The following is a 27,085-nucleotide window of genomic DNA, read 5'->3' as shown; positions in this document are numbered from 1 at the left end:
ATCGGGTTACTAACCAGAAAGGTTTCAGAATGGGACAAAACTCACTTCACAAATTTCTCACTTAACAACAGAAAAACTGGGTAGGCATTTTCTATCCTTTCGTTTTCCAACCGTAGCATATTTCTAAAGCTGTTCCCAGAGAGCTGGGATGTTCCTACTAGCCTTTCTCACATCATTACAATCCCATGTTCAGAAATAAAGGAGTATAAAACCCTGAACATGGAATGAAGGCCCTCAAGAAACATTTATTCCCTGTTTGCGGAGGGATTGTATTAGGCTGCGGCAGCAAAGAAACACAGAATATCTTGAGGCACCTTACAGGCTAGCGAAAGCACGATGGCATAACGTTAGGTTTTTAAGCAAAGAAGCTGGTTCTTTTATTATCCCTTCTGTTCTTAAGGGATGCCTTTCTGCATTATGTTCCCTTCCGTGCTAAGCAGTTAGATAATAATAATAAAAATACTTCTATGAGCAAGGGAAAAAAAGCAAAACAAAACGAGCATTCTAGTTTTATCCTGTTCTGTACCAGCCTGCTACCGGCCCTGCAGAAAAGGCAGGGACAACCCCTTTACAAACGGCAAGAGGCTGGAATGACGCCTGCCAAATTTATAGCTACAAAAACAAACAAGACACGAACCAAGAAACAGGAGCTTTAAGAAACACGAACTATCCAAGCGGTTGCCTTCAGCAAACCAGCCCTCCCCACACATTCCCCTTATATAGAGTTCAGGGCGTGGCTTCTCTCTGCCTCCTTCCGAGAAGCCCCATTGCCTTCCTCTGTTTACTCCTAATTGACTGCCTCCTGCGTTGGGCGTCCTTGAACAGGGCCAGCTGTGGGTCATCTTCATCCACGCTGTCAGGGTCACACAGCTGGGTCTCCGTGGTGACCAAGTGGGAGGGGCCTGGCTGAGGGCTCTCATCAGCAAGATCTTCAACCCCCTCAGCAAGGTCTTCAACACCCCCCTCCTCCTCCTCTGAGTCGTCCGACCCAACTGCCGAACCCACAGGCTGACCCTGAATCACAACATATCCAGAGCTATCCGTAGCGTCACCAATGCTCTTGGCCCAGCCCAGGACAGCCAGGGAAGTTTAAGGAAGCCTGGGGAAAAATAGATTTTAGAAAGGTGTCATCGTTGCTTTAAGATACACACAGAATCTGGGAAACAGGGAGAGGAATTTCCCAGCCTCAGTGACGATGAACTTTTCTCGAAGGCAAGTGTTTCTCTCCGAATGACTTGAAACACACGACGTCTCGCCTTCTCACGACCCTTAAATTAAATTGCCACCTATGGCTTGTCTTTGGAGTGGATCCCTGATCTCTTTTCTGTGCCTTTCCCAGCCTCTCTGCAATTTCTCCCAGCGATCGCCAAACGAAGCAGGTGTTGAATTCATCTCCAAGCAAAATTGCTTGGGAGATTTGACTGCTTTTGGCCCCTTAATTTATCCCCTCGTTTCAGGATTGCTCAGTGCTAAGCAGATCCCACTGAGACGGGGTTTGTATTTAAAGCTGCATTGACAATCGGTAAATGAGAGAAACGCTGCTGTGAACGGTTCTCTCGCAATCGATCGTGTTATTTGGCATCCCCTGCAAAGCGGTCTCGGAATAAGTCTCACACTTTTGTTGCTATCATCGTTTCCCAGTCTCCGTCAAGTTTTATTTTGTGTCAACAACCGCCTTTTTTTTTTTAATTTATGATCCCGCAAGAGAGCAGACTGGACCGTTGCCCGTTATTCGCGGTGGCTAGATGACCATCCGGCAGAGAAAGAGCGACTCGTTTTAATACGGTCAGACGCATTTTTATTTTTTGGGGGCGGGAGGGGAGGTTAATTTAGGAATATTTCAAAGAGTCTCAGTTTTGAGCCACAACAGAGTCTTCCCTTGCCTGCTCTGGGTACAGAATGGCTGACGCTCATAAGCCAAAGCCAAACAACTCTGGCTCATGAACGCCTTCTTTATTTTCATCTGAGCAAGCAAGCCTTGGTGGCGCAGTGGGCTAACGCCTCCTTAAGTAACACCAGCTGCCTGCAATTAGCGCAGGTTCGAGTCCCACCAGGCTCAAGGTTGACTCAGCCTTCCATCCTTCCGAGGTAGGTAAAATGAGGACCCAGATTGTTTGGGGCAATTAAGCTGACTTTGTAATAATGCCGCTTGGGTGTGTGTGTGAAAGCCCTAATAAGCAGGCATATACATAGAATGAAGGCTACTGCTAAGTTTGTAAGCCGCCCTGAGTCTTCGGAGAAGGGCGGGATATAAATGGAATTAAAATATAAATAAATAAATAAATAAAAATAAGGTTGAAAAATTTGTTGGAACAGAGCTCCGATGCAACCTCTGACGAACCGCCTCGATCCAGTTCTCACCAAAGTTCTTGGCTCTTGGGTTGTTTCTGCAGACTGTTCTAACGACTTGGGATCAGTCGAGGGAAGCAGAGATTGTAGTGCCTTTTACCTGCATTACAGAGGCTTCTTAGCACGTTCCTGTGAGCTTTTGTCGTTTTTTCTCCCTCTCTCTCCTTCCCCCTTTCTCTCTCTCTCTCTTTTTTTTTCTTCTTCGTGTTGTTTGGCCTTTTCAAAACTTTTCAATCAAAGTTAAATCGCTCGGCATTTGAACTCTGCACCTTTTAAGATGCGTGGACTTCAAACCACCACTCCGAATTCTCTACCGGGGAACTTCTCCATTGGGGAATTCTGGGAGTTGAAGTCCACGCATTTGAAAAGGGGTCAGGTTTGAAAGAGACTGTTTTAGCCCTTTAGCTGTGAAGGCTGCTTTTTGTCAGGTGAGTGGTCTTTTGGAATAATTACAGCACGCTTCACTGCTTCTGTTCTCCACGTTTACACACGTTCAGGGGTTGCCTTACACACACACACACACACACACACACACACAAAATGCCTCCTTCCTCGCTCTTAATTCATGCTTCTCTCCTAATAAATGAACTGGCACACAGCAGAGGACTCAGAGAGTAAGACTGTAGTTCTCCTAGCGCGGGTATTTATTCTTTCCGTTGTAAAACTTAATTCCCCGGGAAGGTGTAAATGGAACGGTTCTCATTCCATTATAGACCGACCAAGAGAGTGGATAGCTTTTTGTAGATAGTAGAAAAGCTCTCGCAAAATAGATCAGTGTTTTAATTCATTGCTTGCTTTCAAAAAATCTGGAGCTTAGCCTTAAACTACATAGGTGTTTACCGAGGGGGAGGCCGTTAAAATGGTGGGGTGACTGAAGCCCGGCCCTTTCTATGGCATGCATCCTATGTTAACAAAAGGAGGACTCACTCCTGACATTTCGATACTATAGATCAGGGTGTCTTTTAAAATTGGCCCTTTTATGACTTGAGGACTTCAACTCCCAGAATTCCTTAGCCAACATGCCTGGCTGAGGAATTCTGGGAGGGGTCTTCAAACTCAGCCCTTTTATGACTTGCGGACTTCAACTCCCAGAATTCCTCAGCCAGCGTGCCTGGCTGAGGAATTCTGGGTGTTGGAAGTCCGCAAGTCATAAAAGGGCCAAGTTTGAAGACCCCTGCTACAGGTAGTCCTCGACTTACAACAAACAGTTCATTTAGTGACCGCTCAAAGTCACAACGGCATTGAAAGAAAATGTGACTTACGGCCATTTTTCACACTTACAGCATCCCCCCAGGGCCGCGCGATCAAAATTCAAGACGCTTGGCAACTGACTCATCTTGATGACGGTTGCCGTGTCCCGGTGTGTGTGTGTGTGTGTTACACGACTCCCTTTTGCGACCTTGTGACCAGCAAACCCAAAGGGGGAAGCCAGATTGACTTAACATCCGTGTTACTCACTTAGCAACCTGCAGTGATTCGCTTCACAACTGTGGCAGGAAAGGTCCTAAAGTGGGACAAACCTCACTTAACGAATGGCTCGCTTAGCAACAGAAATTTTGGGCTCAATTGTGGTTGTAAGTCAAGGATTACCTGAACACACACACACTCTCACACAGAGAGAGGAGAAAGAGAGGGAAAGAAAGAGAGGGAGGAGAGGAAAGAGAGGGAGGGAAAGAGAGAGAGAGGAGAGGGAAAGAGAGTGAGAGGGAGGGAGGGAAAGAGAGGAGAGGCAAAGAGAGAGGAGAGGGAGGGAGGGAAAGAGGAGAGGGAAAGAGAAGAGAAAGATGGAGGGAGAGAAGAGAAAGGGGGAAAGAGGGAGGGAGGGAGAGGAGAAAGGGAGGGAGGAGAAGGAAAGAGGGAGAGAGGAGAAAGGGGGAGAGCAGGAGAGGGAGGGAGAAAGGGAAGAGAGGAGAAAGAGGGAGGAGAGGGAGAGGGAGGAGAAAGGGGGAGAGAGGGAGAGGAGAAAGGGAGGGAGGAGAAAGGGAGAGAGGAGAAAGGGAAAGAGCGAGAGGGAGAGGGGGAAAGAGGGAGAGAGGGAGGGAAAGAGGAGAAGAGGGAGGGAGGAGAGGGAAGAGAGGAGAAAGGGGGAAAGAGGGGGAGAGGGAAAGAGGGAAAGAAAGAGGGAGAGGAGAAAGGGGGAAAGAGAGAGAGGGGGTAAAGAGGGGAGAGAGAGAGAGAGAGAGAGAGAGAGAGAGAGAGAATGAGAATGCCGGGGTTTAATGATTAAGGTCAGTAGTTTAGACCTAAGCAGCAAAGAAACAAACCCTTTGAGAGCTACAGTATGGTTAGGTTTTCTCGTAAGGGACAGAGTTTCATCCCGGTGTATTCTTTCTCTCTCCAAGCAGGGGTGCCCTGGAAGCCTACGTTCAGTCTGTAAGAAGCCGAGAAGGCAAAGAATTTGCCCCCGTCTATCCCGTAATGGTGCAGCTGCTCCAGAGAGCCCTCGCCTCTCTCCAGTAAATGGGTTTCCTGCAAAACGCCGGGAGACCCTGATCAGCAAACGCCCCGCCGGGTGCTTCTGAATTCGAACCAGCGGCATCTCTTTCAAACTTCTTCACCCCTACGCGATCGGCAGCCCGTTTGACTTTCGTGCTCAAAAATGCATTCTGCGTCTCTCAAGCTTTTTCTGAAGGGTAGTTTTTATATTTTCTCGTTTTAATTTGAAATCGAAACATTTCTGTTTGAAAAGGCGCTTTCCCCCCCCCCTGCATTGGCAAAAAAAAAAAAGAGCTAATCCTAAATTGACAAAAGGAAAAAAAAAAACAACGCTCGGAGTTAATGTTTTCTTTTCAGCAACCCGTTCTAGAGTTTTGAAAATGTACACAAGTTTGACTTAAAAAGATATTTCAGATGACTTCGGTGTAATATGTACCGTGTTATAGATTGGAAATGGAATTAAAATCTTTCTACCTGCCCTTGTTCCCAAGCGTTCCCCTTCAGTTAAGCCGTCAGTAACATCAACACGCAAGACGTGATTGTTGATACTTCATATATTTTATATAGAGAAAAATATAGAAGAATAATTTTTACAATTTATTTGAAATAATACGAGAATACAGTGTGCAAAATCATAGGAGCAACATGTAAAGACGTACGTTATCAGGTGCTGAAGTTTTACTGTGATTCTTGGCAGAAACCACACTATTTAGTAATATTAAAAGCTATGTTTTGTAAATGTTCACAGCAAAAGTAGCCATAGATCAAATATATCTGCTCTATTTTTTAGATAGATAGATGGAAGGGGGGGGGAAGTAAAGTGCAAATATTGCACCGAAAATAAGTGCAAGTTTTGTCCCCACCATTAAAAAAGGGTGTGGCAAAATAAAGTCTTTTAAAATACGCAACATGGGGGGGGGGGGGAAATTAACAATTAAATGAAGGTATTAACGAAAGCACCATTCGTGTCTTGAACAATGCAATCTGCTTGTGGGTTTAATCTTTTTCAACGCAGCTCCGGCTTCTGGCGAGAGGCTTTTCCCAGAGAATCGCATTTATGTAATTTATAAATGCGACACCTTCCCATAGAGAAAACAATTTGCTACATATAGTGTACATTATACTTATTCACTTTGCCACATGCTCCGATACTCCGTTGGCACACTGGGCAAGCTAGAAGTTCACACATGACGTCAGAAAATCCCAGCTTGCAAATTTTGTAGTTAATTAACAGAAGTTTGTGCAATACGTATTAATCAGCAATAGGAATTGTACTACCAACAGATGTTAACATGTTTTAAACTTCCCCTTTTTGTGCATTTTTTTTTGTCCTTAGAAAATAAAACGTTTTATACAAAGCTCCTCTTCTTCCTAATATTCCTTAGCACCACAGGATATCCATATTCAAGCCTATTACACCTGATAAGATATATATATGTAGTTTGGAAGGAAAAACAAAATAAGGCAATTTGGTGGTTTGTTTTTTTTAAAAAAATGTTGATACTTTTATAGCTTGCTTAATGCTCTACTGTAGTAAGCAAAACTTCGTTCCTAGTGACTCCGCGATGCCCCGTGTATTATAGTCACACCGCCACAACAAATCACGAAGCCTTGATCGTGCCTTCCACCACCACGGATTGATTAGAATTCGAACTCGGTGTTACTGGGACCCCTGCGAAGGAAGACAAGACAAGATGAAAACGCCCGTTAAAGCCAAAAGACAAGGGACGACGTTTGTTTGCAGAAATACAAATTACGTGTTCTTGGTCTAATTTTCTTACAGCCGGGAAAAAAAAACCTGAGCGGACGTAAAGAGTGTGTTGCAGGCTTGGCTCTAGTAAATTAACAGGTAGTCCTCGATTTACGAGTGCAACGGAGCCCGTAATTTCTATTGCTAAGCAAGACAGTTGTTAAATGATTTTTTTCCCCCCCACTTTATGACCTTTCTTGCCACAGTTGTTCAGTGAATCACTGCAGCGGTTAAGTTAGTTCAGTAATCTGACTTTGCTTGTCGGAAGGTCATAAAAGGGGGGGGGTGTCACATGACACACACCCCCAGGACCACCGGAATGGGCCTGAATGCGAGTCAGTTGCCAAGGCTCTTCGTTTTGGTCATGTGACCCACCGGGATGCTGCAGTGATCCTAAGTGTGAAAAATGGCCATCAGTCACTTTTTTCAGTGCTCTGGTAACTTTTGAATGATCGCTAAACAAATTAAGAGGGGTGGGTGGGTGTCACGTTATTCTCCAAAGCACCAGAGGGAAGGGCGAGAAACAACGGATGGAAACTAATCAAGGAGAGAAGCAACCTGGAATTAAGGAGAAACTTCCTGACAGTGAGGACAATTAACCAGTGGAACTACTTGCCACCAGAAATCGTGGGCGCTCCGTCACTGGAGATTTTTAAGAAGAGGCTAGACCATCACTTGTCTGTAATAGTATAGGTTCTCCTGCTTGAGGAGGGGGCTGGACTAGAAGACCTCCAAGGTCCCTTCCAGCTCTATTCTATTGTTCTATCCTATCCTATTCCTAATTCCTTATTCCCTATTCTATTCCATTCCATTCCATCCCAATTCTGGCCGGGTTGAAAAGTCAGCTTTTACCTATATTTGTCAAACATACAAATGCATACAAACTAGTTATCTTCCAGATTATTCATAGGCTTTGGGAGATGGCGACACGCACCCTATCATATTTTTTTCAAATATAGGTTTATTAAATGGGGTGGGTGGAAAAATGCAAAAAAAAAAAAAACCCCACAAAAAACGAAAACTTGTACTCCTGGAGTAGGACAGGGCGACAGCAGAAGACAACGTACTGAATTTGTTCGTTTCCGTTTCCAGCAATCGGGATTCAAACGTTTTTGTTCTTCAGCCAAGGCCTTGGCTTCTAACGTGTACATCCGTCTTTCCTCGTTTTTCATTTTCTTCCACCTGTCTCCAAGGATCACACTTATGGCTCTGCAGAAGAAATAGATCGGGAGAAGACTCAATTCAAGCCAGCCACAGAATGTCAATTTCCCCATTTCCTTACTCTGTGTGTGTGTGTGGGTGGGTGGGGGGAAACGCTTCAGCACTTGATTATTTCTATCCTTGACACATTATTTTTTTAACTATTCCATAATACTCTGATCGTAAGCGGGAGTTGTACAACTCTCTCAGATTAATGTTTTCGGCGGTTTATTTCCAGGATGATGTTTTAAAAGCCTTAACAAAACTGGAGAGATGTTTTTCAGGAACATTTCTAAACACCTCCCGACCTCGGTGCTGAGTTGGAAGACACAGGTAGCCCTCAACTTACAACACTTCGTTTAGTGACCATTCAAAGTTATAACGGTATGGGGAAAAGCCACTTTTTCACACTTATCCTTGCAGCATCCCCCGCGGCCGTGGGGTTAAAAAAATTCAGCCGCTTGGCAACTGGTTCGTTTTTGTGACGGCGGCCATGTTCCCGGGGTCACGCGATCCCCTTTGGCAACCTTCTGACAAGCAAAGTCGATGCGGAAAGACTGATTCACTTAACAACCGTGTTACTAACTTAACAACTGCAGCAACGGACTTAACCGCTGTGGCAAGAAAGCTCGTGAAACGGGGGGCAAAACCCCCTCAGCAACTGTCTCGCTTAGCAAGGTAAATTCTGGGCCCAACTGTCGTCGTAAGTCGAGGACCACCTGTATTTCATCTAGGCATCCAGTAAGGCTAGGTTGATGGGACTAACAAGGAACCATTTTCATGTTTAATATTGTTCAACGAAGCCCCATCCATACGTCTCTGTGAATTCATTTTGCCCGAGAGTCAGGATGTCAATAACATCTGCCTCATTTTTGACGGTGGACCAAATGATGTAGCGTGCCACTAAAAATAAAGCCCAGAAGAGCTACATGCGGTCCTCGGCTTACGGCCACAACTAAGCCGAAAAAATTATGTTTTGCCTAGACATTTGTTGAGTTTTGCCCCCATTTTACGACCTTTCTTGCCACCGTTTTTAAATGAATCACTGCAGTTGTTAAGTTAGTAACATGGTTGCTAAGTGAATCTGGTTTCCCCCGTTGACTCTGCTTGTCAGAAGGTCGCAAAAGGGGCCCCCCGGGACACTGTAACCGTCATAAATATGAGTCAGTTGCCAAGGATCTATCTGAATTACGGTCACATGACCGTGGGGATGCTACAATGGTTCTAAGTCCGGAAAAGGGTCATAAGTCTCTTTTTCACTGCAGTAGTAACTTCGGTTTCATTAAACAAACTGGAAGTTAGGTTTTGTCCCATTTTACGATTTTTCTTGCCACATTTGTTAAGGAAATCGTAGAAGTTGTTAAATCAGTCACACGGTTGTTAGGTTCATCTGACTAGAGAGAAGAGGAGGAAGAGGAGGAGAAGAGGAGAAGGAAGAGCAGGAGCAGGAGGAGAAGGAAGAGAAGAAGGAGGAGGAGAAGGAGGAAGAGGAGGAGGAAGAGAAGAAAGAGGAGCCTTGGTGGAGCAGTGGGCTAAGGCCTCCTTAAGTAACCTGCAATTAGTGCAGGTTCGCATCCCACCAGGCTCAAGGTTGACTCAGCCTTCCATCCTTCCCAGGTAGGTAAAATGAGGACCCAGATTGTTGGGGGCAATTAAGCTGACTTTGTAATAATGCCGCTTGGGGGGTGTATGAAAGCCCTAAGAAGCAGGCATATACATAGAATGAAGGCTACTGCTAAGCTTGTAAGCTGCCCTGAGTCTTCGGAGAAGGGTGGGATATAAATGGAATTAAAATAAAAATAAAAAATATTTGTCAGTTTTTGCATTTTAATAGAGTTTATCTAGAATCTATTACCGGCATCTATCGTAACTCCAACAACTGGAGCCATTAAATGATAAAATCCAAGCCAAGTACGTAAGCTTGTGTAAACTGAAAAACCTAGATACATTTCACTGACTAGGTTCTTTTTTTTTCCCCCTTGCTCATTACATTTCAAGTTGAAAGTACATATTCTGCAGTCTAAAGGGAGGTTTTATTGCAAACTCTAAATACAGTAAATATTTATTTCATCAACAGCAGGCCAGAGGTGAATATACATCATATACACACATGATGCATACATACCTACATCAGAATGAGGAGGTTCTTTACCTGTTATCTTTTCCTGGGTACATTTGAGTGTATTCGACTCTGTATTTTTTGGCAAAAAGCATGAAGGCATTCATTGGTCTTTTGCATTTGTTGGGCGAAGTGGCACTAACAGTACTTGCAGTCCCTGAGTTATGGTTCTTGCCAGATTTACTGAACGTGGAGGAAGTTTGTGTCGACCGTGCGGGCCCAAAGTCGGGTCTTTCAAAGTCTGGGCTCCCAGACCCGCCACAGGATAAAGAAGCGCGCCTTTGACGAGCCATGCTGCTGAGCACGTAGACGGCGGAGGAGTCCATGGGCGTGAAATCGTAACTGGAAAGAAGAAACGTCGCTTTAGAAAGGCATTCAGAGCTCACTCTCAAAGAGCGCCTAACGGCAGATCGATAGAATAAAATATTTGCAGCTCAGGATTGGACTCTGGGGCTCTCTGAGCTGGGTGGTTTCCTTGCAGACGTTTCATGACCCAACTTGGTAACATTATCAGTGCTAGAAGGGAGGGGGGTTTGCGGAGAGGAGGAGGAGGAGGAGGAGGAAAAAGACTTTGGGGTCCTTGATGCTCTCTGAGTTTGCTTGTTTTCTTGCAGATGTTTCATTAGTGCTAGAAGGGAGGGGGGGTTTGCAGAGGAGAGGAGGAGGAGAACTGTGGGGTCCCTGGTGCTCTCTGAGCTGGGTGGTTTCCTTGCAGACGTTTCATGACCCAACTTAGTAACATTATCAGTGCTAGAAGGGAGGGGGGGTTGTTGAGGACGACGACTGTGGAGTCCTTGGTGCTCTCTGAGCTTGGTTGTTTCCTTGCAGACATTTCTTTACCCAACTAAGTAACATCATCAGTGCTAGAAGGGAGAAGGGTTTGTGAAGAGAGTGTTGTGATTCAGGGTCAGCCTGTGGGTTTGGCAGTTGGGTCGGACGACTCAGAGGAGGAGGAGGGGGGTGTTGAAGAGCTTGCTGAGGGGGTTGGACAGCTTGATGAGAGCCCCCAGCCAGGCCCCTCTCATCTGGTCACGACGCAGACCCAGCTGTGTGAGCCTGACAGCGTGGATGAAGATGACCCACAGCTGGCCCTGTTCAAGGACGGCCGACACAGGAGGCAGTCAATCAGGAGTAAACAGAGGAAGGCAATGGGGCACCTCAGAAGGAGGCAGAGAGAAGCCACGCCCTGAACTCTATATAAGGGGAATGTGTGGGGAGGGCTGGTTTGCTGAAGCCAACCGCTTGGATAGTTCCTGTTTCTTAGCTCCTGTTTCATGGTTGGTGTCTTGTCTTGCTCTGTTTTATGTGAATAAATTTGGCAGGCTTTATTCCAGCCTCTTGCCGTTTGTAAAGGGGTTGTCCCTGCTTTTGCTGCAGGGCCGGTAGCAGGCTGGTACAGAACAGAGGAGGAGGACGATGACAAGGACGACCATGGGGCCCTTGGTGCTCTCTAAGCTTGGCTGTTTTCTTGCAGACATTTCATGACCCAACTAGGTAACATCCTCAGTGCTAGAAGGGAGAGGAGGAGGACGACTGTGGGGCCCTTGGTGCTCTCTGAGTTTGGTGGTTTCCTTCCAGACATTTCATGACCCAACTAGGTAACATCCTCAGTGCTAGAAGGGAGTGAGGTTTGGATCTTGCCCTGTCAGTGCTGGAAGTGTTCTTGAGCAGACCATTTATATACAAACAGAAAGTGAACCCCACTCCCTTCTAGCACTGACGATGTTACCCAGTTGGGTCATGAAACGTCTACAGGAAAACCACCAAGCCCAGAGAGCACCGAGGACCCCACACACAACAACATAATTTTACTACTCATGCTTCAGTCTTTTAAGTTGGAAGATTAGCCCATTTTTTGTCACCATGAAACCTAGCATCAGATAAAAAAAATGCAAATGACTTTAAAGTTGGATTAAATAAGCTCAAAATTATTCCCATTCTACTTTCAGAACGGCAGCTGAGGCGCTAAATAGCATTTACATGGAATACTTTTAAATGTGGGCTTCCAACTTAAAAGAGTCTATTTACGGAGTCTAAAATCGGAAGTCTGCCGCCCTCTAGTGGAAGAAGTTTAATCGGTCTGTAATTTGTAATGATACCACAAGCTAGGATTTTCAATTAAATAATTATATACCCCAGAACAGTATTAAAAACTTCATTTAGAATATACTTGCTTAAAACAACAGGTTTAAAAAGAGCGTAGGCATTGATAGAAATAGCTTAATTTTAGGGAGGCAGGGATTTATAATCCAATTTGTTTGCTCTTAACTCAGCGTTGAAATCTAGTCCTCCTCCTAGCAAAACCAGGAACTCGCGTATTTGAAAGAAAAGTCAAAAGAGTTTTACATGTAGTCTCTGCTTTTAAGATTTACCTTTTGAACGTATCAAAAACGCCAGAATCATCGAAGTTTATGGCCTCGGGGTGTCCACGAGGTAGACAGATGTCGCCGACATGCATTTCACAACATGGAATACCATGCTGGACCACCGTCAAACTTGGATAAAAAGAAGACCAACCTGAACAAAATAGAAACAATTAAGAGAGATGAAGACGTAAGTCTTCAGCTCCAGAAATGTCCAAAACTAAATGAGTTTAGCCAAAAGGGAAGAAAGCAGCCATGAAATATGTTCGACCTGGCTTTGGAAACGGGAAAACAACGAACAGTTAAATGGAAGAGAAATGTACTTATTGATTTATAACCCAACTTTAATATTTTTAGAAATAACTCAAGGCGGCAAACATGTCCGGTACACCTTCCTCTTTCTTATTTTCCTCGCAACAACCTTGCGAGGTGGGTTGGCACAAGATCACCCGCTGGTTTTCGCGGCTACGGCAAGAACTGAACTCAACAGTCTCCACTTTCCAATCTGGTATCTTAACCACTAGAAATGACATTTTTTTTTCCCCCTGAGAAACTGTAAAGCCGAAGAAATAAATTCCAAAATAATGATTTGGTCTGGTGTCTGTTGGCTCGGGGAAAAAACGATCCGGGCAGACTTTCCGAATTCAGTTAATTCTGTGCCACAAAAAACAAAGGTTCAACTTAACAACGGGGTTATTAACTTGAGAACTGCACTGATTAAGTACCGTGACAAGAAAAATCATAATTTGGGGCAAAATTCACTTAACTGTCTCGCTTAGCGACAGAAATCTTGGGCTCAACTGGGATGGTAAATCAAGGACTACCTGGGTAGGAATGTGCGTTTTTCCCCCCCCCCTTCCATCCTGGATGAAAAACTGGAGCATTTTCTTACCTTTATTTTTAACGTAGAAGGGGTGAGCTAGTCTGCACTCCACCGTGAGCAAATCCTCGGCTGCTGTGCCAGGATCGAACGTCAACTTGAGTACTGACTCGCCAAACGAAACGCTCTCCTCGTGCGAGATCAGCTTCAATCCGTCAGCGGCGTAGCCCTGCGGAAACACAACCGTTACCCGAGCGCCACATCGCAGTCTCTCTCCCATCGCAGCCACTTCCTTGCTTCTACAAAATGAAAGGCTTCAGTAATTAGGGTTTTTAATGCGACCGCACAAGCTTGCGACCGCACAGCTTGCTGTATCAACCACAAGGGGCAGGAGTTCCTACAAACCACACTGACTGCAAATGAATCAGCACTTTAGGAAATATATATATATATATATATATATATATATATATATATATATATATATATATATATATATATATATATATATATACATACATACATACATACATATATACATATATACATATATACATATATTGTAAAGTACAGCCATGTGATTGACTGCCCATCTGCTGGTGCTGTGGAAATTGCGACACTCCTTTGCGACACTCCGGGGTGAGTAAGCAAGCAGCAATCTTCCTATCATATCACAATGCTATTCTCAAGTCAATTCTCTGTCATGGGAATTGCTTCACTTGCATTTAGTGGATTTGCATAAATGCTTTCCCTTTGCATAAACGCTTCCCAGTTGCAGGAATTGGGTATGGCCAGAAGGCAAGGGGAGAAACGATGGAAATGAGGAGAGAAGCAATTTGGAATTAAGGAGAAATTTCCTAATAAGGAGGACAATTAACCAGAAGTCACCGGAAGGTGTGGGCGCTCCATCACCGGAGGTTTTTAAGAAGAGACTGGACAGCCAGCCACTGGTCACAGATGGCATAGGGTCTCCTACTTGAGCAGGGGGCTGGACTAGAAGACCTCCAAGGTCCCTCCCAGCTCTATTCTGATTGATTTTCCTCTCTGATAAATTGCAATAAGAAAAAAAAAGAACCCTCAGAACTTACTTTATAAGCACCCGCCGAATCATCCGCTTCGTTTCTGCAGCTGGCCAATCCAGCAAAATCTTCAACATCTATCCATTCTTTATTGCGTCCTTTGTGGAAGCATAAACGTGTTCCTAATTTTTTATTTTTTAGAAGAAAAAAAAAGAAGAGAGTTCAGTGTAATCATAAAGATAAAACTGAGTGGTAAACCCAGTCGCAGAACGGGAGTGTATTTTACCTTTAAGGAAACAGTGCCAAACAGTTGGAGGCCAAGAGTGGCACCATCCCAGATCATCATCGTCTGACAAGGATGACATACAGAAAATGCCAGACTCTGATTCACTGTTTGTCTGTTGAAAAAAAATAAAATCACAGTTTGCACGGATAGATTTCTGGTGTCTGTTCACACAAACGGTTTATTCAAGTGACTCCCTGAAACAGCAAACTCTCTGGAGGTGTATTTTTTTTTTACTTAACCATTCCCATGCCTTTCCTGTGTATTCCTAAATTCTGTATTTTTTAAAATTATGCTTGGTAGCCCTCCTACATTCCTTACATAAGCACATAGCATAATAATTACTAGTCGTATCAATGTATTTTCTTTCTTTTTGTTTTGTTCTATTCTTTTTTACTTTTGTTGTGTTTAGACATCCATTTTATTTATTTAGTAGCCCTATGGTGAGATAGATGCCAAATAATAATTGTCGTTATTATTGTTATTAATAATAATGGTAATGATGATGATGGTTGATTTTTTTCTCTTTAAAATCTAATCCTTTGAAGTGTTTTTCACAAAGAGCAAGCAGTTGGAAGTGAAATATAAATCCAAAAAATAGGAATATATCTTTCCAACCTCTTACCACGATCAACGTCAGACAGCAATCCTACAAGCCTAGCGTGATTAATCTGACATGACAAAGCAAGGAAGCCTTCCCATGACAGTTCGCGCTTTCCAGTAAGTCCCAGTATGTTTTGCTTGGCCTAGGATCAAATGACAAGCTGTGTGTTGATTGAGGACCTGGAAACGAATGAGACAATCTTCCATCTGCTTTGTTGTTTTGTTCCGTGCAACATCTCTGCTTTTTGTCTCAGGAGATTTTCCGTCTATCCGGGTCACACTTGTCCCAAAGGTGCTTTTTTTCAAAAGGCAACTGGACTTTCTCGGTTTTTCCTGGAAGATGACTCACACCCTGGACGGTATCTCTTTACTCTCCTACCATCCGGTAGGAGATATAGGAATATAGCCAGCCGTACCAACAGGCTGAAAAATAGCTTTTATCCGTGGGCTGTTAGGCTTTTAAATGGGACATAATCTTATGCAGAATTGACTTGGGAGGCCAGTGTGTGGTGGTGTTGGTTCACATGGTGTGGTAGGAGGGAGGGTTTGTTGTCACTGTGTGTTGGGGGGAGAGAGCACGGGGGGGGGAGGCTCAGCTAATCTCAATGTACACATGTTGTACTTTGACAAATAAAGGTTTAATTTATTTATTTATTTATTTATTTATTTATTTATTTATTTATTTCCGTCCAAGAAGCTTCATCAGTTCTGACTTCAGTCTTCAAGGAAACACAAAGTCCAGTTGCCTTTTTGAAAAACCACCTTTGGGAATCTCTGGTTTTACTTTCACTATGTCTGACCCCCAATCCAAGCTTAAAGGGTTGTTGTTGTTTTTTTTTGCCAAACATGACTTTTGCTGATTGGTTTCTAATTTATCCGAGTTGTCCATTGCAACACAAGGTCTATTCCTAGAGGTGCTGAATAAATAAAGCTGTAAAAGGAGTAACATATAAAGTCATGCTTCATAAGGATCTTTTTTTAAACAAAAACGTTTCTGATATTCAGCAACTTCAACCTACGGAATTTACCCTTTCGTGTCTGATTGGTGTCTCCTCAACGTGATGCTTGGGGAAAACTGTCTCGTTCGGAGAAGATTCTGGCGGTGGGCGTGCATAGGAATGTAAACTTTTGCTTGTAGCTAATAAGTGAACGGGAGATGACCTAAGAAAGGATTATAAAAACAATGGGTGAACGGTTGTTGATCAAGGAAGGAAAGGAGATAAAGAGAGAACAACGGGTTAGCAATTCTGTCACACTGTGAAAACTCCTCGGGTTATTCCTTGAACGTTGTAAGCCACGCCAGTGGTTCCGAAACGAGTAATTCCGAGTATCTATTTTTCCCCCCATCATTCAGGCTTATTTTTTTATCTTTTATTTTATTTTTCACAGTTCCTTTAATTATACCACAAACTAACCAATGAATTCAGGCTTATTTTTGAGCAACAGAAAACGCCTATAAAGGGTTACTTTTATCAGCAAATATTTGCTCAAATCTTAAATCGCTACTACCATCTCTTTCCATTCGGTTACAAAAAAAAGACAAGGGCAGAAAAAAACCTGGTAGAGCAAATAGCTAATTATTGAATTAATTCATGATAATGACTTCCTGTTCCAAACATCCCATTATGGAATCCTGGGTGCTCTCTGAGCTTGCTCCTTTGCTTGCAGGCGCTTCCATCACCCAACTAGTTAACCTCAGTAGCAACAAGTGCAGAAGGTGTAACTTACCTGGTCCGGCGATGGAAGCACCTGCAAGAAAACAGCCAAGCTCAAAAGAGCAGCGAGGACCCCGCAGCTGGAGATATATATTCTCCTCCTGGAACATCCCATTATCTCAAGGCCAAATATTCTAATCAACGCTGCTATTTACGGAAGAGAGTTGGTGCTTGCTTTATGAAAAGCAAGCTATATATTGCTTCCGCGTTCCCAGAAAATAATTAACAGATCCATCTCATCAATGAGGTATTTTTAGTTCAGCAAAGGACAGCGAGAACTGATTGCCGAATTGTTCCTCTAGTTTGCTCATGGTTTTTTTTTTGTTTACGTTTTTTTTGCACCAGTTTGGTAAAGAGTCCTGGAGGGATTTCAAAGCAGGCACACTTATTTATGTGGCTTTGGGTGCACTTTTTTTTTGGATCTTATTTTCTCTCGGATCCCCCATTCTAAATCTACACTTTCCTTCTTTCAATGCTTCCGCAGCTGATTTGGTGGTTCCACTGCACTAAAGAATGTCTTTTCAGCAGTTAAGTAGGAATATTTTTGAAAAATGCAGTTGCCAGGCTACTGGCTCCTTCGTTTTGGTGCCCTTTGAGTGACAGCAGAAAAAGGTTTCTAAGATATAACGACTTGATTGTCTTACCCGTCACACACTACTCTTTAGTTCAGGGTATACTTATCAGCACTGCAAGTTAGATGTGTGGACTCAAGTACCCCAATCACTGCGTTTATGCTGTGATTAGAAACAGGGCAGCTCCAGAATTATGTACAGGTATTATGTCCTTCACTTACAACCACAACTGAGCCCAAAGTTTCTGTTGCTAGCTATTATGTGAAGTTTGCCCCGTTTTGCAACCTTTCTTGCCACGGTTGTTAAGCGAATCACCGCAGTTGTTAAGCGAGTGACACGGTTGTTAAGTGAATCTGGCTTCCCCCATTGACTTTGCTTGTCAGAAGGTCCCAAAAGGGGGAGACGGCAACCGTTGTAAACATGAGCCAGTTGCCAAGCGGCCGAATTCCGCAGGGACGCTGCCACGGTCGCAAGTGTGAAAAACAGTGATAAGTCCGTTTTCAGGATCACTGTACCTTCAAACGGTCACTAAATGAATGGTTGCAAGATGAGGGCTCCCTTTATCTGCGTTAATGGCGACTCATGATTTCCGCTACACTTTGCACGCTAAATCAAAGCCAGAATACCAGTTGCGTACGAATCTCCCAACTGGGATGGAAATAATAAAGCCGCCACCTTCGCCTGCGCAGACGTACATGCCTACATAGATACTCTCCGTCTTTTAACGCAAAACAGGAGCCTTTCTGCAGGCCTGCCAACTGCAGAGAATAATGGTAACCATAATATCCCGTACGTGTTATAAAACGAGCACTGCATGAGGGGACTCTGCGGGCTAGTGGCTATATTGGCCAGCTCCGTCAGCCAGTTCACGCCGTCCTCACGCGGGGAAGCACTTTCTGGGCCGCTGCCTGAGGTGTGCTGGTTCCAAGAAGGCCTGGTGTATTCCTGATGTGAGACGTTAGCGCTCAGCTGGAAGAGGGCGGGTGGGGTAGAGTCGCTGTGAACCGCCTGCAATTCAGGAAGATCATCTGCCAATGGAAACGGACAGGGTCAAAGCCATTCTGAAAAAACAGCAATGGCATATAGGCTTGTATACCTGACAGCGAGAAGAATTAATCAGCGGGAAGACTTGCCTCCAGAGGTTGTGGGTGCTCCAACACTGGAGGTTTTCAAGAAGAGATGGGACAACCGTTGGTCTCAAATGGTATAAGGCAAGGGTAGGCAACCTTGGCTCTTTGATGACTCGTGGACTTCAACTCCCAGAATTCCTGAGCCAGCATGGCTCAGCATGGAAACCTCTCCCTTTCCCCTCAGCATAGCTGATTCAGGATTGCCTAACCCTGCACTAGAGTACACAAACCCAGTTCCCACAACTTGACAACCCTTTACTTCAGGGGTAGGCAACCTTGGCTCTTTTATGACTCGTGGACTTCAACTCCCAGAATTCCTGAGCCAGCATGGAAACCTCTCCCTTTCCCCTCAGCGTGGCTGGCTCAGGAATTCTGGGAGTTGAAGTCCACGAGTCATAAAAGAGCCAGGGTTGTCTACCCCTGCCCTATACCCTGGTATAGGTTTTCCTGCTGAAGCAGGGGGTTGGACTAGAAGACCTCCAAGGTCCCTTCCAACTCTGTTATTCTGTTACACCGCCTCACAGTGCTTTACAGCCCTCTCTAAGCGGTTTTACAGAGTCAGCCTATGGCCCCCCACAACAATCAGGGTCATTTTACCAATCTGGGAAGGATGGAAGGCTGAGTCAACCTTGAGCCGGTCAGGATCGAACTGCTGGCAGCGGGCAGAGTTTGTCTGCAATTCTGCACTTTAACCACTGTGCCACTTAATCAAACTAGCCCAACATAAGAATAAGATCCACCTCTTTCCTTAACCCTAGGGGGAAAAAATATTTTCTAGGGTTAGGTCTTTTGAATTACTATGCTAACCTATTACTCAATTTCAGAAAAAGGTTGTCAAGAAACTCTCGTTTCTTCTTACATAATGCCAGTGTAAAGGAAGGGATCAACATATACATTCAAAAGGATCTGAACTGAGCATATATTCTAACGCAGAAGAATCCAAAGCAAGCTACTTGGGAGAAAGAAAAGCTGGAAAGAAAAAAAAAGGTCCTGTAAACCTTTCTGAGAAATATAACAACAGAGGCTAAATACTTCACATTCAGTTAACGGCATACAACAGATCTTTCATGCTTACCTCGGACTTGAGAATGAAAAGAACAATTTTTATTCTTAAGTTTCCCTTCTTCATGAAAACTGCCCCAAATTCTCAAGCAAAACAGCTTCTCGTTTGAATTTACAATACCAAACAGTGAACAGCTAAAAAGAAAATTTTCGTACCACCTCAATTTCACAAAGCAGCCCATTTCTCTCTGTTTAGACAAGTTGTCTCGCTGAGTCAAAAGTGAGTCTTGATATGGTGTGTTGTTTTTTCCCCTAAAGAAAATTAAATTAGTTGGAGCGTTTGGGCCTGGTAAACTCTGGAGTTTTGATGATCCAGTTTGAATAATCTGATCAGAATTTTCATTGTGTGACATGTCACGCCTCGTGTCCTCCGGCATTTTCAAAAATCATGTGAAGGGGCAACAAAAACAGAAAATGAGGAAGATATGGAAAATAGCCACAAAAATGTGATAATAGTCAGGCCCCAATGTACATATTTTAACTGCCTGAAGTATTTTAGTTGTCAATAATGAGTTTGGAATGAACAAAAGGTTGCATTGACCTATAATTTAGCTGGAAAAAAATAAGATATTTTTCGTCTGGGTTTTTAACATAGCAGCAAACCACTCAGTTGTTTGTTTGTTTTTAACATAGTCACATTATCAGAATATGATATAATTTTGTCCACTTCAGGAAATGTAGGGATGAAACTATGGTTGATTTTCAATTACCCATTCCCACCTATCCTGAGTGAAAGAAGCTGTCATACAATATATATTATATTAATTATATTAATTATATATTATATTATATTAATTATATTAATTATATATTATATTATATTAATTATATTATAATATAATATTATGTTATATTATATTATTACATTATATATTATATATGTCTCTCTCTCTCTCTCTCAACCTGGCAACTTTTAAGTCTTGTGGACTACAACTCCCAGAATCCCTCAGCCAGCCATGCTGGGAGTTGAAATCCACAAACCTTAAAAGTTGCCAAGTTCGGAAACGCCTTACTTAGAATATGTAGCCAAAAGTTAATGCTTAACTTTTAATTTATGAAACTCGGAAACCATGAAATTATGAAAACGTGAAGACATAATGTCTTCCTCACGTGGATCCCAACCCTTTGGAACTTCATGAAGCTCTGCATCCAGATTTCTTTGACAGGACTGCAAAACTGGTTTGCTGCCGTTCATTTCCGGGAAGCTATTCTGTTTGTTTTTATAATCCCTGGTTCTTTTCCACCAAGCTTCAGCCAGGACAATTATCTCGATTATAAACTATACGCTCTAGCCATCAACTTAAACTCGATATATATATTTTTTATCTCTGGACCAGGAATACAAAATGGGAGGCCTCCAGGATATGCAAGGACTTCAGTTCATGAAGGGGGGGGGGGCAGGATGGGTTCTGTCAGGCCCCACATTTCCCAAACTTCCATCAACCTCAGATGCTGCGTTGTCTACCTTCTCTTTCCCACATATTAATCCTCCACGTTGCCTTTCATCTCCTTCAATACGATTCAGTTCTTCTCTGCTTCTTCTGTAGCACTGTGTGGTCTGGAGGTATGACTGCTTCAGGCAGGAAGGCGGCGCAGAGAGTGGTGAGGACGGCAGAAAAAAATTAGTGGGAGTTCACTCCCTTCTCTCCACTCCCTGGCATACATAAGCGGTGCTTGAGCAGGTGTCCGCAGGATTGTCTGGGACGCTACACATCCTCTTCGTGACCCGTTTTCCTAGTTCCCTTCTGGGAGGAGGGGGCTCCGTGGTATCCGAAGCAGAACATCCAGATTCAGTCACCGTTTTGCTCACTGGGAAGAACGGTCGTAAAACGGGGCAAAACCCACTTTACAAATGTCTCACTTGACGACAGAAAAGGTGGGCTCAGTTGTGGTTGGAAGACGAGGGCTACCTGTATTGGCTTTTAAAGGAGCTGTCCTTTAAAAGGCAAGGATCTTCAGTGGGTACTTACCGAGTTCCATATGTTCGTCCGAAGACGCATATCCTGGAGAAGACGGAATATTCTCGTTACATTTCAGTAAGTCCAGGGCCTCGTTCATTCCTCGTTCATTCATTCTCTTGTCCACCACCAACAGAACTTTCTGCACTGTACTAGGCATCTGGTTTGTCTTCACTTCCCAAACCATTGTCGGGTGCTTCAAATTATCTGACTGGAGCAAAAAATTATTCACAGTTAGCCTAAAGCATTCAGCAACAATTCACCCCCACGTATTTGCCATTTTAAGAACGCTAAGGGGGGGGGGAAATGCAAGGCTAAGCATGAATGGAAATCTGGGAAGAAAAAAATCTGGGAAAGGACACAGCTGGCGATTTAAACATAAACACACCGCAATGTTTTGTTGTACGTCACTTTTAAGTCTTTTTTTTTTCTCCTAGAAAAGTTATGGGCAACCGGTGGGAGCAAAAATAACAATGGATTTGCGCAGTATTTTAATTGAGAACCGATGGCCTCATGCAAGACTAATAATAAACAAGTAATAGTTCATTCTTATTCTAGCGATAAGATTATTAGAAAGTCACACAGCAAAAAACAAACAAATATGGTCCACATTCAAGGAAGTGACCTTTCAGAAAACAGACACTTGTCTTCTCTTTATATGATTCTTAATTTGTTATAGAACACTGTACGTTAGTGCAGCCATGTCTAATGTATAAAATGACGAGAGAGAGAGAGACTTAAAGCATTTTTATTGCACTACTTCCTCTAGAAGGTATACCAGCCGAAACATTCTTAATTTAATTATTTTTCCCTATACTTCGTATTTTGTGTTTTTAATCATTAACGGTTTGTTTTAGTTTGGGCATCCTAAAACATTCAATGCACCCCATAATAAAGACAATAACCAGAAACATCACGTATGGGAAGATGGGACAATATAAAACAGAATATTTTCAGAGAGATGACACTTAGCTAAACCTGCTATATAAAAATGCTCCCTTCCCCACTGTTTGGAAGCCAAATATGTGACTGTTACATAAGCAAGTCCCAGGTGATTTTAAGCAGCTGCAAGTACTATAGTAAACTTTCAATTCAAGTAAAAAACGACCAGATTCTTTAATTACATCTCACGGACATGTAAACCAAAGTACTGCAGTCTCCTAAACTGCCACCCTGTTTGCTTATGGCCTACGAACTTATCAGAGTCTGCCATATGCCCAAAGTTCCCAGCTCCTTAGCCATTAGCAAAGCATGCTAGAAAAGCAATGTACAGATATGTGCTGATGTATCTAAAAACAAGTCATTCCTCACAGGTGCCTCTCCAGAAATTTATTCAGTAGAATAAACAATAGACCATCTCATATAAGGGAGGCACCAATCTGACAATCCAAGGTGACAAGATTACTAGCTCCAGATTAGGCAGGTGTCAAGTGAATTATTTGTATTAACGTCGATGTTTTTAATACTCAAGATCCTTGGCACATCGATTTACAAATAAACAAACAGCTTTCCTAAAGTTTGACCTACAAGCATTTAATAGTACATTTTTAAAAAAAAAATACAGAAAGAGAACTCACATTCTGTCTCTATAGCTACTTTTGGACTATGTTTTGCTCTTCTGGTTCTATTTTTCTGGTAACGGAGTGGCATTCTTGTCAAGCGCTGAATGGCCCCTGATATTCTTGGAACTAATCTCTTTTCACTTATGTTCTCTTACCAGTTTGCTGCATTTTAACTCTGTGTTCTTGTAAGACCTTTGTTTTTTTTTTACATCTGCTGGCTTTTGGCAAAGGGAGAACAATTGGGAAAGCGAGAATGAGTTATTAACATGTGATTGCATCCAAACATCACTCTCATGTTAGGCCATTCTTCTCTGAGTCATCCTCAATTTCTGATCACTTTTTTTAGATTTTTATCCTTTCTGTTTTCATATACAGCTCAACACAGCCAACATTACCAATGCTCCCTTCTTCTTCCTATTTTACCCATCACAAAAACTCCAATGAGTTGAATCGGGCAGAGTGGGCTGGCCCAAAGTCACCCAGCCAGTTTTTCATGCCTAAGGCAGGACTAGAACTCGCAGTCTCCTAGGAGTTTGTAGGCCAACATCTTAGCCACTACCGTACACCAAACTGGCTCTTCATAGACTTCACAGAAATATCCACGTGCAGAAATCTTCCTGAGAGCAATATGAAGTGGGTTTTTTTTCTTTAAAAACAAAAAAAATCTAGCCTACAGCCTTGGCATGCCTTGTGGTCTTCCATCCAGAGTCCTCATAATGCTTTGTTTCTGCAGCTAGCCAAGTATTGCCACTTGCTCAAAGGTATCTCTCAAAACGGCCATCACACAAACTTTGCATCTATCCAAAGTCAAACGTCCCAAATATTTATCCTGCAGACTCTGGGTTGAGGCAACATTATGCCTTGGTTCTTGACATTTCCTTCCCTGCTAATGGCTTTTTACTCATTTCAATATACTGTGTGTCACCTAGACTCTCTTGAATGATCAGGGCAACTGATAAAATGGAGGTGCTGAGCCTGGTGCTTTTCTTGTAGGCATTTCATTACCCAACTATCATCAGTGTACAATGGAGTAAGGTTTGATGTTATTTTTATATATATAGTAGCTTGACTATCAATGTAGTTCCTTGTTTAGGCTGTTGCTTCCTGTTAGCTTGTGTTGGTAGTTCCTTGATTGGGGTGTTGTTTAGTTCTTGATTGTTGGTCTGGTGCTAATGTTGGTTTTAACCTCTGCTCATAGGGCTGTTGATTGCTAGTGAGGAGGTAATGAAAATCAAAAACTGTAAAGCAATTACTGCTGCCTTAAGCCAAGCAATTCTTCAAGATTCTGATGACAGAAAAGAGTTGGAAGCTTCCTTGGACGTCCAACTCCCCAGTCAAGTGGAAACCACGTGTCATTTCACAGAAATGGCTGTTCAATCTCTTCTGAAAAACCTCCAGCGATTGGAGCATTCACGGCTTCTGGAGGCAACTCTTTCCGCTGACTGCTTCTTCTGTCAGGAATATGTCCATGAAGACTCAAATCATATCCAGGCAGTATATTAACAGTCAGGAAATTTCTCTTTAGTTCTAGGTTGCTTCTTCCCTTGATTAGTTTCCATCCGTTGCCTCTTGTCCTGCCCTCAGGCGCTTTCGAGAATAGCTTGACTCCCTCTTCTTTGGGGCAGCCCCTTTGTGACATAATGTATGTCTTTAAAACCAAAGTTATTCATCCCGGTCACTTGCAACAGATTCAGAAATAAGGTTGTGAGGGAGAGGCGAGCAACACTGCAGAGGAAAAAGAGGGAGGGGCAGGCCCCGTCACCCCACAGTTGCAAAGCAGCTGTTAGGCCAGGGGGGGGGGTTCTTCAAACTTGGCCCCTTTATGACTTGTGGACTTCAACTCCCAGAATTCCTCAGTCAGGCACACTGGCTGAGGAATTCTGGGAGTTGAAGCCCACAAGTCATAAAGGGGCCAAGTTTGAAGACCCCTCCCAGAATTCCTCAGTCAGGCACGCTGGCTGAGGAATTCTGGGAGTTGAAGCCCACAAGTCATAAAGGGGCCAAGTTTGAAGACCCCTCCCAGAATTCCTCAGTCAGGCACGCTGGCTGAGGAATTCTGGGAGTCAAAGCCCACACGTCATAAAGGGGCCAAGTTTGAAGACCCCCTCCCAGAATTCCTCAGTCAGGCACGCTGGCTGGGGAATTCTGGGAGTTCAAGTCCACAAGTCATAAAAGGGCCAAGTTTGAAGACCCCTCCCAGAATTCCTCAGTCAGGCACGCTGGCTGAGGGATTCTGGGAGTCGAAGCCCACACGTCATAAAGGGGCCGAGTTTGAAGACCCCCTCCCAGAATTCCTCAGTCAGGCACGCTGGCTGAGGAATTCTGGGAGTTGAAGTCCACACGTCACAAAAGGGGCAAAAAAAAAGTTAGAAGACCCCCGTGTTAGGCTCCCACCGCAGCAAAAAGCCAGAGCACTTCCGCCTTCAGCGCTCAGAGGAGGCGGGGCCAGGAAAAGACCCCGCCCCGCACGCAGAAACGCACCGAGCTCGCGCACCGCCTCTGGCCTCAAGCGCGGGGTTGGGAGGGGGGGGAGGAAGAAAAAGACCGTTGAGGGGAGATCACGCGCCACGGGCGGAGGAGCCGCTCGGCGCTGATTGGCCCGCTGTTGAGCCGAGGGGGCGGAACCGCTGTCAGAGCCGCTCTCCCTCCCCCGCCCGCTCTTTCCAGTCACGTGCCCGATGCCTGGCAGAGGCCCTTGTTTATAAACTTTTTCCTGGCGGGGGGGGGAGGAAAGGCGCATGCGCCGAAAGGCCCCATTCATTCAGAAGTGCGTAACAGCAGCGGGGGAAAGGCGGTGGGGGAGGGGGCTCTCGTCCCCGACCTCGGAGGGGGCCCCCTTCCCTCAGCGGGTGCCCCCCCCCTCGGCCGAAGGGCTCCTGAGGGGCCCAAAGGGACCGGAAAACTGAGGGGGGAGGGAAGGGGGGGGAAGAGGGAGACCCAAGTTAAGTACGCCTCACAACTGGGGGGGGCCGTGAGGTAAACGGCGCCGTGTTGTGCTCTTATTTTGAAAGAGCGACTCCGAAAATGCCCAGGTCGCGCCAGGAATCCCGGAGCCTTTTCATCCCCCTTTCATTTTTCTCCCCCGTCTTTTTTAACAACCTGAAGAACGGCCCGAAGGTCCCCTTCCTTCCTCGGCAGCCTTTAGCCCTGAGCAGCAGCCCCACAGAACGGAAGTCGGCCGTTTCCCACTTACCCGCCCAACTTCCACCCGTCTCAAAACACTTCAAAACTTCTGAGCTACTCACCAACCCCGTCGCCATTACAGGACTCCCTACAACTTCTTTTTTTTTTCTCCTTCCCTTCCTTCCCTCCTCCCTGCCGTTCGTTCTCGTTCGAAATCGCCACCCATTTTCCATCGGGCTCGGCCTCTGAGTGGCTGGCGCGGACGTCCGTCAAGGGGTTCTTACCGCTCATTGGATAAGGGCGTTGCCTGTCAGATTCCAGCTGAAGAAAACAGACTTGTTTTGATGTCTTCCGCGCAGTCGATAGGCTGCGGCGACGCCAGTCAAGCTGAACGAGGCGTAATAAATGGACGCTGGCCCCGCCTCCCTCAGCCGAAGAGGGTTATGGGCGTTGTTGTTTTCTGTTTTCTCGTAGGAACGTCCGATACCGAGTTCAGGAACAACAATTCCCAGAAAGCTCTCGGTCATTAGTAAACAAGATTCTTAGGGACACGTGTATCTGTGTCTCCAACTAGCTGTGGCCCTGGAGGGATTCCTAAAGTGGGGAATGGACGTTTTCTTTCCAAGCCGAGGAACATCTCGTTAATTTTTCCACAAATGCACTGGGAAAACATGGAGTTGGGATAAAATCAGGGAAAAATTGCAGAATCTCAATGAGTCTTTGTAGGGCAGTGGAAAAATTCAGGCCATCAGCCTGGTGCGCCAGTTGCGACCCTATCTAGACCGGGATGCCTTGCGTACAGTCACTCATGCACTCGTGACTTCTCGTCTAGACTACTGTAATGCTCTCTACATGGGGCTGCCCTTGAAGTCCACTCGGAGGCTTCAACTGGTGCAGAATGCAGCTGCGCGAGTTGTGCTGGGGGTTTCCCAATACTCCCATGTTACACCTTTGCTCCGCGAGCTGCATTGGCTGCCGGTTGCCCTCCAGGTGAGATTCAAAGCCCTACATGGCATGGGTC

General features: G+C 44.4%; 2 protein-coding genes across 7 annotated transcripts in view; one reads left to right on the top strand and one right to left on the bottom strand.

Annotated features, from left to right (window-relative positions):
* COG5 (component of oligomeric golgi complex 5) overlaps positions 1–5,263 on the top strand; it is a 150,302-nt gene extending 145,039 nt beyond the window's left edge. For all 4 annotated transcript variants that reach the window (XM_081330701.1, XM_081330699.1, XM_081330700.1 and 1 more), the window contains 2 exons: positions 1,706–1,785; positions 4,695–5,263. In XM_081330701.1, coding sequence (XP_081186827.1) covers positions 1,706–1,785; positions 4,695–4,809 — 195 coding nt within the window. In that variant the 3' untranslated portion in view covers positions 4,810–5,263. The remainder of the gene's footprint in view (positions 1–1,705; positions 1,786–4,694) is intronic.
* A 61-nt stretch (positions 5,264–5,324) lies between these two features.
* On the bottom strand, positions 5,325–26,319 carry HBP1 (HMG-box transcription factor 1). Of its 3 annotated transcripts, none has more exons than XM_081330708.1 (11): positions 26,187–26,319; positions 21,392–21,590; positions 18,023–18,257; positions 15,962–16,103; positions 14,343–14,454; positions 14,126–14,238; positions 13,110–13,266; positions 12,227–12,371; positions 9,888–10,196; positions 7,603–7,744; positions 5,325–6,457 (listed from the first exon to the last, which is right to left on the bottom strand). In XM_081330708.1, exons 1-11 carry the CDS (start codon positions 26,295–26,297, stop codon positions 6,446–6,448), a joined length of 1,677 nt encoding a protein of 558 aa, XP_081186834.1. In that variant the 5' UTR covers positions 26,298–26,319; the 3' UTR covers positions 5,325–6,445. The 3 variants fall into 3 exon arrangements, with proteins under 3 accessions (XP_081186834.1, XP_081186835.1, XP_081186836.1); XM_081330709.1 differs by having other exon boundaries at positions 15,971–16,103; XM_081330710.1 differs by lacking the exon at positions 26,187–26,319 and adding an exon at positions 22,957–24,645.
* Positions 26,320–27,085: the final 766 nt, after the last annotated feature.

This window comes from Vipera berus (genome assembly GCF_964194415.1).
Source record: "Vipera berus genome assembly, chromosome: 6".
NCBI lineage: Eukaryota > Metazoa > Chordata > Lepidosauria > Squamata > Viperidae > Vipera > Vipera berus.
Note: the sequence above shows the minus strand (reverse complement) of the source record. Positions and strands in the feature narration are given on the sequence as shown.